At 40.5% G+C, this 14,251-nt stretch overlaps 2 protein-coding genes across 5 annotated transcripts in view; both read right to left on the bottom strand.

Annotated features, from left to right (window-relative positions):
• Positions 1-570: 570 nt before the first annotated feature.
• Positions 571-4,828, bottom strand: LOC108596137. The gene has a single exon (XM_033295103.1). It carries the CDS (start codon positions 4,803-4,805, stop codon positions 2,550-2,552), a length of 2,256 nt encoding a protein of 751 aa, XP_033150994.1. The 5' UTR covers positions 4,806-4,828; the 3' UTR covers positions 571-2,549.
• LOC117134648 (SH3 and cysteine-rich domain-containing protein-like) overlaps positions 4,821-14,251 on the bottom strand; it is a 49,279-nt gene continuing 39,848 nt past the window's right edge. Inside the window, exons 5-10 of one of the 4 annotated variants that reach the window (XM_033295104.1) lie at positions 12,522-12,953; positions 7,332-7,544; positions 6,635-6,783; positions 6,393-6,488; positions 5,551-5,745; positions 4,821-4,934 (exon numbers count right to left, since the gene is read on the bottom strand). In XM_033295104.1, the coding sequence (XP_033150995.1) occupies positions 4,845-4,934; positions 5,551-5,745; positions 6,393-6,488; positions 6,635-6,783; positions 7,332-7,544; positions 12,522-12,953 (1,175 nt within the window). In that variant the 3' untranslated portion in view covers positions 4,821-4,844. Of the gene's footprint in view, positions 4,935-5,550; positions 5,746-6,392; positions 6,489-6,634; positions 6,784-7,331; positions 7,545-8,063; positions 8,569-12,521; positions 12,954-14,251 lie in introns of those variants that run through there. The other 3 variants (XM_033295105.1, XM_033295106.1, XM_033295107.1) reach the window with 3 other exon arrangements.

Here is a 14,251-nt window from a genome sequence, read left to right as displayed (position 1 = left end):
AAGTGCTGCTAAATAAATTTTTATTTTATTTTATTTTGCTTGCGCATTTCATTTACAATTTTATTTTGTAGTTTACTTTAGGTTTTGTTTTTGGTTTTTCAAGTTTCATGAATACGCACTAGGTGTATGTTTGATATATGTAAGTTGCACTGATATCTTTGCCGGTTTTTGTCGCTTAACTACATCGCATTTAGATGCCGATGCTGACTATATGTTAATCCATCTATGTTTGCCTATGCTGTGTGTGTAGCGCTTTACACAATTCTATTTATTCTGGGATTAGTTTGAGTTTAAAAGTACACAATGCATTTGTCAAGCAATAACATTCATTAAGTGTTGTTCTAACTTTCGCTCTCAAACCTAAACCGTAACCTTTAACAATATTTCTACGAACGACAAACAAAATGAAGCGTTAACGTTAAGAGCGCAGCGCGCTTTCGATTGAAAGCTGCACATAGCTTTAACGTATACGCAACGTTTACGTTTGCAGTTTTACTTACTACTTTACTTAATTGCCAAATTTCAGCATTTCACGTTCTATATACGCGCATCTCTGTTTTTTTTTTTTAATTTTTTTACATACTCATAAGATTTGGGGCGTTTCATGCTCTGCGACTTGAATGCATTTTACACTTTTTTCTTCAGCACACTTAACAACTAACAGTAGTAGTTATATTTTGTTATGTTTCAAATATTTGCTAGTTTCATAATATTATAAATGGGGTGCGCTCGATGTGACTCATTGGGTTTGAGGGGGGGGGGGTGCAACTGTATTCGGTTCTGTTCTGTTCTGTTCGTTTTTAGAAAAACTTTCGTTACGCTTAATTGCTAATAGGCCATAGGGGTACACTTAGAGTATACATATATATATATATTTGTATATGTAGGTGTAAGTAGTTCAACAACAATGTGAATAGAAAACGATGTCTAATAAAATGTATCTAGATTTATCATTTAGCTGTCGTTTTATTCAAAAGTTATTAAAAATAAATTCAAATTCAAAATGTTTGTTATTTTTATTGCTGTTTTGTTAGCAGCTACACTTACGAACTACAAAATACGTTACTCTCGTTACTGTTACTCGTTACGCAGCTACTCGCTAGCATTTAATACTTCTTATGTACTCATGTAAAATTGGACGTCAAAGAAAACGTTAAAACCGAATCGAATTAAACAAATTAAAGCCTTACAGTTGCTATATATATTTGAATAAATTGTAATTAATGCATCTCATCAAGTGCGCTTAAAAGTAATACGCAAATCAATTTATACACTTAGTGCACAAGTGTGTGTGTGTGTGTGTTCGATAACTGTGTGTGTGTGTGAGTTCAGCACATTTAATTTAATGTTTGGTTAGCTTGTTCCGTTGCATTTGTCAATAAATAAGGCCAGTGGATACGCATACATCATCAAAAGTACAATCATAATATATATGCCCATCATATATGGTTAGCTTATATACAAATCTAGTAATCTTTGCTGTCTGCTGTAAAAAGCGACACCACATACAGTTGCAGTTACAGTTACAGTTACAGTTATATATATAATAAGCCTAAGTCTAGTAGCTGCAAATAAATGAATTCAAAAGCCTTCAAAATGTTACTTTAGCTGTTAACAGCTGCGCACGCTTTAATCTCAGCTAGCGCTATATATGTGTGTGTGTGTGTGTCTGTGTGTGTGTGTTGGGTACAGTTAAAGTTGGTATTGGTATAAAAAATAGTAGCAATAAAAACATGTTCGTCTCAAATTGTGGGCAGCGTTAAACGTTGCGTTTAACGTTTTAACAGTTAGTTAGTCGTCATAAAATCTTTAGGCTTAGCTGCTAGAGTTTCTTGTTGTTTTTTAAAGGGTATACAATGCGTTGAAACACGGATATGAATTTGCCTAACACTAAATTTAACAGTTTCTGCTGCTGCTTGTAACATTTTCTAAACTAAAAGCTTTAGTTTGTTCTGAAAATGAAACGCAGCAACTGTTTAGTATACATATATAAATATTTCATTTGTTGTATATCTGCATACGCTGCTGATTGCTTAAAAGTTGCTCGAAAATTTAGTATTACATTGATTTTTGTTAGCATATTTAATTACTAAGTAAGCGGCGATTTCTCAAAAGCGAACGCAGTTGCTTTAATTGCAACAATTAATGTTTGTTTGTTTGCTTGTATGTGTGTGCAAATTCCAATTCGAGACTAAACTAATGCTTAGCTAACAATTTGCTAATAAGTATGAACAACTTGCTGTTGTTGTTGTTGTTGTCGTTTCCAATGGTATGGCGCAGTTGTTGTTGTTGCTGTTGTTGGTGTTCATGTTGCTGTTGCTGTTGTTGGCTATGAATGAAATGAGGCTCAAACCTTAAACGTTGTTGTAGCTTTGTGTAGAGTTGAGTTGCTTGGAGAGTTGGAGAGTTTGGCCCAGTTGTGCGTTTTGGGTAGTTGTTTGCCTTTTTTATAAAGCGAAGTCTTTTGTTTTTGGTTTCACTTGCTCTCACTGCCGCTTCATTCTTTAACAATAATTACCATTACCATACCACGGAAATGTCCAGCACCATCAGTGCGGAAGCATCAGCGGTCGAGCGGTGCTGCTCAGTCTGTGCTGCGACTTATCGCCGCCGTATTCATCGTAAGCCAGCAGCGGCGATATCTTCAGTCCCGTCTTCTCGGGTATAATCTTGAAATGCGGCTGCTCTGTGCTCACCAGCAGTGGACGCTTCATCGACGAGTGCAAATACTCGGGGCCATGGCAGCTGCTGGCGCCACCTAGCGGCCGTCGCGTGCTTGGCATATTCATTTTCTTGCACGGCTCCGGTTTGCTCTCATAGTTCAGCTGGCAATTCTCGGGCGAATACTTGTTGGGCTTGTAGATGGAGAAAATGTTGTTGATCAAACTCAGCGCCGAGTGTCCGCCCGCCGAGGCGTGATGTATGCCCGCCGTAGGCTGCTGGGTGAGCACATTGCCGCCCAGCTGATGCTCCGGATAGAAATTGTTGTACTGATAAGTGGGCAGCGTGTCCACAGTGGGATAAATCTTATGCCCATAGCCATAGCTGGGCGGCAGGCGCTCCTGTTGCTGCAGTGCAGCCGCCGCATTGTGCTCAAAAAAAGCGCCACTAGCATCTAATTGCGGTGGCGAGGGCATGCCCTCCAGCAGCGACTTTTTAATCATAAGCCGCTCATGCTCGCGATCCACCATATCGATGGGCTGGCCATTGTTATAGCAACGCACATTGACGTTTTTCACTTTCAAATTGCTGTGCATGTTGCGTCGCATGTCCATGTCAATGGGACTGGGCGGCTTGTCCAGCTGCTCCCAGTACTTTTCCAAATCAATGTTGAAATCCTCTAGATCGATCTCTGTAGTATCCGAGCAGCTGTCCTCGTCGAATAAGCTGGGCGGCTGCATCTCCAGCAGCGACTTGCTGCGCACTGGACGCGCATAGGGCGGCGCATAGTGGCGCCGACTTGGACTGTGCGCCAAATAGCGCTCATCATCGTCCAAGAACTTGTCCTGCAGCAGCAGCCGATCACGCTCGGCGCGTATAAGCTGCTCCAGCTCGGTGTCGTAGCGGCAATGCATGTGCTCCTCCTCCTCTGCAGCTGGATGATGACCTGGGCAGTGTGGCGGCGGCGGCGCACGTCGCGCTAAACGCTGCGGCGCTGGCGGCTGGCGATGGCAGCAATAGTCATCGGACGCACAGCAGCAAACCACCTGCTGCTGCTGCTGCTGCTGACGCTGACTGCGGCGCAGCTGCTGCTGCTCCTCTTCGAACAGCCAATCCGCAGGCGAGCGCAGCTGGCGACTGAGCTGCCTGTTGCTGCCACGCCCAGCAGCAGCACCACGCGCTCCAGCATAAATATCGTCCAGCAGGCACTTGGCGCTGGTGCACTGCTCACGCGCACAGCAGCTGTGCCCATGCCCATGGCTATCCAAGCTATTGCTATAAAGCAGCTGCATGCTTCGTCTGTAGGCTTCACGCTTATCCCGCCGCGTATTCGATGCTGGCGGCAGCTCATAGTCGATTATGTCAAATGGCATTGTTTTGGTCGAAGCGCTAAATGAATAAGACTTGGGCACACCTGAGCGATTCTTCAATATGGAAGTTGTGCCTGTTGTGGCGGCAGCGCCTTGACCCACTTCATAGACATTGCCCTCGAAGCAGCAGCTTTGCGATTTGGGATACTGAAACTCCTTGCAGCTCTTGGAGCGCTGCAGTCCATAGCCAGGCGAGCCTTCGCCCTCGCCACGTCGCTCACGCATGGGCTGCCCATCCTCAGCGTATTTCTCGTCCTGCTCGCGTATGTCGCGCAATATGCGATTGCTATAGCTGCCATACTTCAGACAGTCCGGCACATAATCCTCATCGTAGTCATCCGAGCGATTGGAGTAAATATTATCCGTATACCATGTGGAGTCCAGCTGCTTGGGCTTTGGCTTCACCAGCGACTTGTCGCGCTTCGACTGTCTGTAGCTTTCGAAGCAAATGTTCTTCATCTTCTCCAGCTTCTGCTCGCGTATGCGCTCCCAGTTCTCCCAGTTCTTGTCATTCTTATTGCGTCCCGACAATATCAATATATCCTTATCCGTATCCCAAATCAGCCCGCTGTCATTATCGCTGTACTCAATGTTCAAGCGCTTCGTCTCATGGCTGGGCGAGTGCGATTGTGTGTGTGTGCTTGTGTGTAGTGGTGGTGCACTGGGTGCACTGGGTGGTGGTGGTGCGCTGGCTAAATTGTTGTTGTCGGTTACTACGATTCTAATTCTACGCTTGGTCTTGTCGCCTGCGCCGGCCGCACGCGACGTTTGCATTGAGGATTTTGCAGGCGGCTCTTCTTCTTGTTCTGGCTGTCACACCTCCTGCAGATACTTGATGGGGCAATAGCCCTGACGGTTGTCCGCCGAGCGCACCATCACCATGCCGTTCACCTCGTCGCCAGTCTGTGACAAGCAAATGAAATAAAAGCAGCAATAAAAGTTAGAAATAAACACAACAATAATTTATAATTTCTATAAAATAATTTAACATTATAATTTAATAGATTATTTAATTAACGTATGCGCATATATTTATGTTGAAAGTAGTATACGCTGCTGTATTTATAATCGAAATTTAACAATTAATTAAGAGCAAAATTCAAACATAATATAAATATATTTGCTTTGTTTTTTATGCCGCTCAATTTATAATAAAAGTAAAAAATGTATACCAGCTTAGTTATTCCTTTTATAGAACTTTTCATTAGTATAAAGTCTATCAGCGTAATTTATTGTTGATTATATTTAGAGCGCAATTAATAATAATTAATATATAAACATTATTGTTGAGCTTAACTTTTAGCTTTACTTACAAATAATCGTTAAGCTCTAAAGCTTTACACAATTTTGCTAATTAAATAGTAAATAAAATGATTTAAGTGCAGCTCATTTGTTGCTATGTACATGATAAATAAATTCTTTTTTATGCTGTTGAAATAATCAACACAAGCATTAACTGCTGCCAGCTTAACTGCTATCAATTACTGCGCTAACTTGCACTAATTTATGTGCTAATTACCTGTATGACAATCTGATCTCGCAGTAGCGTCATATTCTCGCCACGCTCACCATCGGACACCTGCAGATTGTGGGTGACTTGCAGCGGCTTCTCGTTGGCATTGAGACGCACACAATACTTGGAGGGGAAGAAGCCAACTCGTCCCAGCACCTTGCCCTTCCACCAGTCCGGATCTGAGGTATCGATGACTGTTACCTGCGGGGTATGGTTACGTCCATTAAGCAAATGTGTGTGCATGTGTGTGTGTGTGTCCTTCGTACAGGACAATGACAAAACAAAAGCTTGCCAACATGGCTAATGCATATGTAAATATCGCACAATTTGCTAGCGGCGTGGCCTGTGCCAAGGCTAACGGAGCGTATGCGCAATCAGCATGTGTACACACAATAAAACCCCCGAACGCTCGACTTCACTACACTAATACATATCTATGTATACGATTTTTGTTTTTCTATATTTTTTCAGCTTTGCTCTGATTTCTCATTTGCTGCTGCGCCACGTGTGTGTGTGCGTGTGTGTGTGTGAATAATAAAAATGTTGTGTGTACATTATAAATGAAACACAGTTGTGGCTGTTGTGTAACTGTTATTGATATTATGCTACTATTGTTATGCACTATGTTTTTTTTAGCTAGCTAGCAATATTGAAATATTGTTATATTTACATATATTTGCATTTGCTTTTGCCTTTCGCCTTTTGTTTTGCTTTGTCTGTATTTGCATTTTGATTTCCGCGCTACGCTTTTGTGTGATAAACACACAATTTAGCGGATTAAATAAAGCGTTTTATTCGAGCGACTGTGCAAATATGTGTCTTAATTCGGAGTAGCCTGCTCCACTTACCTTGTAGCCCGCTTTCAGATCCAATTCATCGGCATGGCGCGCCTTGAAGTTGTAGAGTATGACGTACAAATTGGTGGGCAGCAGTCGATGCGATTTCTTGAAATTGCAAGCAAGATTAGAGTAGCAAATGGAGAAATTTCTACAACTTAAACTTAAACTGAATGTGTGTGAGTGAGCCGAGAGACAATAAGCGAACGCATAAAACGAAATGTGTGGGAGGCGTGTGTGAGTGGGGGGAATACCTGAGGATGTCTTACTGGAGATAGACACGGCGATGTGCTGGCCGATGACTGCGACTTCTCCATGTCGTCGGGCAAATCGACGCTGCCGCCACGCATGCCACGTGTGGCATAAAGCAGCTTACGGCCCGGATGCGAGGGGCTCGAGGGTGCTGTAATTCATATGAAGATGCGTAGTAGAAAAAGCGTTAATAGCAACACACACACACACATAGACATAGACACACTCTCTCTTTTAATGTGATTGTCAGTTAATTGAATGCAAGAATGATAAGTAAAGATAGCAGTAAAAGTAAAAGATTTATAGTAGTAGCTTTGGTATCGTTTACGCAGCTGAAATTCAAATGAAGCACAGCCTTGAGTTGAAAAGTTCTTGATACTGATAATGAGCTGTGACTGTTATGATGATTAGCAACTGTTAAACTGTAACTTGAACGCTTTAACTACTTTAGCAAGTGCTACTAAATTAAATGAAATTCAAACTACATATGTTTAAATGAAATAAGCTAACAGCTACTTGTTAAGCGACCTAAAGCATAAAATTTAAGAGTTTAGAGCATTAGTTAGCCAGCTGTGTTCTTTCTTTTTGTATAGTTAGTTAGTTAGTTAGTTGTGTGCAACTCCTTTTCGTTTTGTAGAGACGTTTGTTTGGTGAGACGGTGGGAGGCGGGAAACTGGAACTGGTACTTATGCTACTTACAGTGCAGCCTGCTGTTGTTCGACGGCGGAGTACTGTGCTCCAGATGCCCACCGGAGCCGCCATGATAGTACCCGGCCGTGGATGTTGAGGCGGCATTGGCGGGCAGATGCTGCCGCCGCCTGAACTGACCGTGCAGCTCCGACGATTCCGGCGAGTCCAAGCTCAACGATTTCATGCGTAAATTCAACTTTTGGCGGCGCGGCGAGTGCGGTGCTGCATTTGTTGTTACCATTGTTTAAGTGTTGTTGTTGTTGTTGTTTTTATATTTTTGGGGTTTTTTTTTCAAGTGTTGTTGTTGTTGTTGTTATTGTGTGCGTACAATTGGACAACAAGGCACAAGTTGATTTTGGTTTTGGTTTCAAAAAAATTGGCAATAAAATGTAAAAAATATGTGGAATTTAATTTCATTTGTTCAACAATTTGTTTATATTAATTTTTTGCTATGCAGCTACAGCGTCTAGAAAAAAACAACTCAAAAAATAGTTTTGTTTCATAAAAAAAACCAAAAAAATAGCTAAACATTGACAGTCCACAGAGCGGAGCTTAGATAGTTTATAAAAAAATTTGCAACAGAGCAACATACAACACGTGTTTATATAGAGACAGCAATAAATTGTGTATGTGTGTGTGTGTGTGTATGTTGTTTATATAATTTTTACTGCTAGGCGCCCCGTGCCAGCTGCCACAACAAAAAGAAAAACTTTTGTAGTGCGCGGTGTTGAGTTGAGTGTTGATTATCAATAACAATATAAACGACTTGTTTACTTATTTATTTATTTACAACAATCAGAGACAAACATACAGTGAAGTGTGCCGTAATTAAACTAAAATACTTTAAACATAGCACACAGCTCACACATTCAAACAAAAGATATAGCGCATAATTTAATAAATTAATTAATAGTTTAACTTAGTGTTCATTTCGCGATATTTTATAATTACTGTGCTGCAATAAATATTAAGGCTTAACTTAAGGCTTTCTCTAAAACAAAACATTCATTGTGTGTATGCGTGTGTGTGTTTAGGACTTAAAAACATTGAAATTAAATAAATTATAAAAAAAATCCTTGTTGCTGTTGTGTTTGCTTTGGGGCTTAATTCAAACGCACGCGTCGCTTGTTTTTCAACTCATCGCCGCTGCTGCTGCTGCTCGGTTCGCTGCTCTTCAAAATTGTTCTAGTCAACATCAGCGGCTCGCCAAAGGGACGCGACATATCGGACTTGGCAGCAGCCACAGCTGTAGGCACAATATATATTGTAATCAATTTATATGCAAGTTGTGTGTTAAGCTGTCAGCTGACTTAAGCAATTAAATCCATGAGTTTGGTTGCGTTATTCGTTTGTTAGTATGTAGTATTAAAACCAAGTAATTAACTTAAATGCACAAAAGTATTAAACATTAAGACGAGCAGCGTTCATGCATAAAACAAACAGCTGGACTGCCCGGCCAGCTAAAAATGTAATAGAGCAGAAGTAGAGAGCGAAACAAAAGTCATAATAATCCAAAAGCAAAAAAAATGCCAAGCTTTGCTGCTGCTGTCTTGACAGCGCCCCAAGGAACTTTCTTGCAAAAGAAAAACATGCAAAGCGAGAGAGAGAGAAAAAACGAGCAGGACTTTTTCTGCAATTTGCCAAAAGACTTAATACCCTTGCAGACGGGCGAGCTAATTAACTTGATAGGTTTTAAATTTGCATGTTTTATTTATGAGCAAAAAATGTAGCATACAACTGAGCGCACACACATTTATATCGTAAACTTTGGTTTAAACTATTTAAATCAAAGCTAAGATAGCAGCAAAAAATTAAAATAATATAACGCAAATCCCAGTCGCAGTTTTTGGTTGAACAACAACGCACAGAATTTCAGCATAATTATGTTGCTCAGGCTCAGCAACTGCTGCTGCTGCTGCTGTTGCTTTGGGGCTGTGCGCTGGTCGCTGCTCGCTGTTTTTGTAAGCCAAAAGACAAACAAAGTTTGTTAGGACATGAAGTGCGCCGAAGATTGTGAATGCCATTAAAAAATGCTGCAAGCATTAAGCAGCGCATGAACTCAGCGGCAGCGCTGCCTGCTGCTTGCAACTGCAACATAGACAACAGAAAAAGCAAAAAAAGGGTAACTGACAATTTACACAGCTGCAAGTTTTCTTTTGGTAGCAGTTATTATGTTCGCGTTGGCTTTTTCTTGCGCTTTTCCTTTGTCAAGCTGCTGCTGCTGCTGGGCAAAATGAAGAAGTTTGTCGCAATGGCCATGTATACAAATTATGCCAATGTGGCCAGGACGAGCAACAGAGCGACAGAGCGAGCGACGAGCGCTTAGACTATTGTTGTTGTTGTAACGGAAATGAGCTGTTTGCCTCAAGTGTTAACTGGGTTAAAACTAATTGACGTACAACAAAAGCTAGCAGCCAAATTAAAGTAAAGTGCACACACACACACACACACAAACACACACAAACATAGGTAGACACAACACTTAGCATACATAGTTAGTAATAAAAATGCGTTTTTGGGCTAGAACATTAATGAAAACATTGAAATTGAATAAAAATGCAGTACAATTCCAAAAAGAACGGTTGCTTGTTCGAATTGATGTTGTTGGAGTTATTGTTGATGTTGTAGTTGTAGTTAGAGCAGTTGTTGTTGTTGTTGCAGCGTTGTCAAACGAATTGCAGCCGCATAAATCGGTTATAGAAGTGAACGTTCTTTTCGAGCTCGTAGCTGTTGTTGATGTTGTTGTTGTACTGGTTGTTGTAGTTGTTGGTGTTGCAATGTAATCGTGTGAATGATGTTGTTGGTGATAAAGAGAATGCTGGTGTTTGGTTTGATAGTGGTAATTGTTATCGTGCTGGTTGTAAGTCACGTAATTACTTTCTGGCAAGGATATGGAGCGATGTTGCTGCTGCGACGAGCGCTGCTGACGCAGCCGTCCAAAGCCCGACAGCGGACGAAAGCCGGCAAACAGTCTACGTCGGAGTCCTGGATCATTTATAGCATGACTGCCAGGCAATTGTTGTTGTTGTTGTTGATGTGCTGGCGATGTTTGATAAGTTGTTGCTGCTGCTAATTGTTGTTGCTGCTGCTGCTGCTGCTGCTGCAAAGCACTCACTGTATAGTAGTTAATGCCAAAGCCGCTGCTTATGTACGCCGAGCTGGACATGTTGGAAACGGGCGCATAATTAAAGCCATAGCGTTGATCTTCGTCGTCGTTTGTTGTGTTTTTGTTTTTATTTTTTTTTTATTGAGTATTTTGATTTTTTTTTTTGGGTAAGCGCAACAAAAGTGACAAAAAGATGACACGAGAGAATATTTATATATTGTTGGTTGTGTGTTAATTTCGCATAATTACACAAATCGTTTAATTAATGTTGTATACGTGTATGTGTGTGTATCAATGTGTGTGTGTGTGTGTAAATTACAAAACTAAGCGCAGGCAAATTGTTTCGCCAATTGCTGCGCATAAAGCATAAAATATTATCCCAAATCAGTTAGAGCCAAAGGGCCAAAGCTTAAAACAACTAATTGCACACATACACACGCAGTCACACACACACACAGGCAAACATAACTGCACTTAGTTTTTGTGCAATTGATGTTAGCTTGGGCAGCTGTTGACAGTTGCTGGGCAAAGTGTTGCAGCTAATTATAATGCCACAAGATGTGCACTCTGTGGCAACTGCAATGCACTTGAATGCAATCAAAGAGAGCTCAGCGAGCGTAAGAGTGAGAGAGAGAAGCAGAGTGAGCGAGACAGCGACAGTGTAAAAAGAATGTTATGTTGCCAGCTGGCTGCATCGCTTTTCAATTGAAAATCATTCTTGCATGATTGCCCTTGATAATGTGTTCACACATGCACACACACACACACACACACACACACATACAGAGGCACACATACATACACAGCGAGAAAGTGTGAGCAGCAATTCGTGCTTTGCCTGGCTTGGCACTACTTAAATTTCAATTGTTATTTGGGTCATGATGTCGGCTAAAATAATAGATACAATGACAGCAATTGCCTCGAACATGGCACACACACACACGCACACACATAGAGAAGAAGAGCACACACACACACGCTGACAAGCTAGAAGTCAAATATATAAAGTTATTTAATAAATGACCTACTTTTTATTATATAATATTAAAAATAAGCATTTCATTTTTTTCTGTGTGCATGTCGCTGTGTTTGTATGTGTATCTGTGTGTGTGTGTGTGTTATAAATGAAAATGAATTGAATGCATGATTAGCACATACAAAATTACATGAAACTAAATACTAGTTAATTACGTTATTAATTAGCTAATGTTGTTGTTAAGAAATTCGACTAAGCTAAATGCTACAGTTTTGCTATAGAGTTAAAAAAAATTATTAAACTTATGCATATTTTATTATAATATTTTGAGTTTAAAAGCTTTGTTGCTGCCAAGCTGCCAAATAAAATGCGCTTATATGTGTTTGTGTGTAGCGTAGGAGCAGAAGCAACGGGGCGTATGAGCAATATATATTTGTAACTTATTATTTGAATAAAGCGTATGAATTTCGTATATCGTATATAAAATGCAATTAAATACTATATAGTATATATGCTAGTATATATGTTTTATATATAGTTTACAGATTTTACAAATTGAGTTCCAAGGATGCGCTACAAGTGCAGAAATTATGCCTTAAACTTAAACTAGTTAGCGCAACTAAGCAATGTGTAGAGCAATGAATACATGTGTGTGTGTGTTCGTTTGTGTGTGTGTGTGTGTGTACAATACTTTCAACTTTGCTTTGTTTGTAGTTTACTTGAACTTGAATTTGAGTTCAACGCAACGATTGGATACAAAGAAATAAATGAGTTATGTGTAGAACTTGATTGATGTACTGATTGATTGATTGATTGACTTTGGCTTGCTGTGTTGTTGGTGGGGGGGCACATTTGAGTGGAATTTTTATTTGTTAGACAGAGCGCAAAAGGGTAACCAAATACTTGAACTACAAAGTAACAAAAAATAAATGTACAGAGCTTAAAAAATGTCAAAGTAAATTCTTGCCAAGTATTAAGACAGTAGAGAGAGAGAGAGAAAGAGCAAGTTATGCAAAAAATTAAATATTATGAAATTATGAGCAGAGAGAGAGAGAGAGAAAAGTAACAACAAGCTACTTGGTGAATTTCTTTGTATTTTTTTTTTTTTTTTGCGGACCTGAACTACTAGAGATATCTTGTTGGGGCACGGGCAGACCGCCACGTTGCTGCTGCAGCTCCTGTTGTTGCAACTGCACGCCCAGTATGGGCATGGCCACTGGCGGTGGTCGCACGCCGCGGCCAGCACGCACCGCTGCCGCCTGCGCCACAGATGCCAAACTGCGTTGATGCTGCTCCCGCTGATGTTGTGTCAATTGTTGATGTAGCTGCTGCTGTTGCTGTAGTTGCTGCTGTTGCTGCTGCTGCTCCTGCAATGCCAAGTCAGGCATATTGACGACAATGGGTATATCAGCGACGGGCTGGCGCTCGATTGGCTGCAGTGGCAGCGTCGTTAGATTAGCGCTGCTTGCTGCTCCGATGCCCACTGAGCTGCCATCCAACTTTGAACCAGCTACGTGGACGGACTTGTCGGCGGCGGCTGCGACGGCGGCTGGAAGATGCGCGGATTTAAGTTCGCCGGCTTGTTTCAGCACGCGATAAATTTGATCGATTTCGGTAATTTCTTGAATTTTGCGTATTTGATATTTGAATTCATTTTTGAGTGCCATGTTCAGTTGCCGTTGAGTGTTTTTTTTTTTGAGATATTTTTGTACACATTTTGTTACGTTTCGTACGTTTCGATTGATGATGTGCATTGAAGTGCATTAGTTTCAATTTAGCAAGTGTTTGATCAATAATTGTTTATGGGGCGTATGGGTAACATGAGCAGTACTTTCAAATGTGAATTTGTATGTGTTTTGTTGGTTGTTGTGTGAATTTCAAATTTATTACCTCTACTGTACTTGATTACGCGGCCTGCTCAAGCGCTCGTGATGTCAACAAATGTTTATATATAGCATATACTATATACTATTTGTACGTGATAACAACTAAAGAGAGAGAGCTTAACGCTAGAGAAGAAAGTACTAAGTTGCTAGACGTCTTACTTTAGTAGCCACAACGATTTAATATTTGTGTACAATGTGTGTCGATCGATTAACTAAATGAAATTTATATTTGCGCTTTGTTTGAGTTGTTGTTGTTATTGTTATTGTTGTTGTTGTGGATGCTTGATATGCCAGCTCTATTGAACATGCTCCACTACTCAATTCTGTTGCTTATAACGCATTTGAGCTTTTGTTGAAATAATAAACTAAACATTGATATGAATGTCGCTGCCAAATTCGAATTTGTTGCCCTGCTTTTGTGTATTTTGTGTTTGCTGTGTGTTTTTTAAACTTGACTCTAGCATTTTGTGTTGTTGGTTTTTGATAAGCGCAACAATCAATCATTGCATTAATCGCTTAAACTAGAAAAACTCAAAATGTAACATAAACAAATATTCAAGCGCATGGCAATTTGAGTATCTTGAGCGCAATACAATATATTATCGTTATATATAGCATATATATATAGTTGGGTAATACATAACACACGGGCGGTACCTAGCTGCGCAATGCGATTGATGAGTGGCGTCTTTTGACGAAATTTCGTATTGGGCACATTCAACAGATTTGCGCTTTGATTTTGTTCATCGGCTGCGGTTTGCAATGTTTGCATTGCCTGCGAACTAATCGACTCCTGTGGCGATGCTTTGATTGTGGTTTATAGTTATAGGGAGAGGATTGTCATATTTTAAATTTGAAATACAAATGTTTATTAAAGAGCGCGCCTGAGTAGGCAATTCCAAGCTACAGCTGACTGCGCTACTCAAGCGTTTAAGACTTAGAAAATATGAAAACAAAAAGC

The sequence above is a fragment of the Drosophila busckii genome, chromosome 2R (assembly GCF_011750605.1).
Source record: "Drosophila busckii strain San Diego stock center, stock number 13000-0081.31 chromosome 2R, ASM1175060v1, whole genome shotgun sequence".
Classification (NCBI taxonomy): Eukaryota; Metazoa; Arthropoda; class Insecta; order Diptera; family Drosophilidae; genus Drosophila; species Drosophila busckii.
Note: the sequence above shows the minus strand (reverse complement) of the source record. Positions and strands in the feature narration are given on the sequence as shown.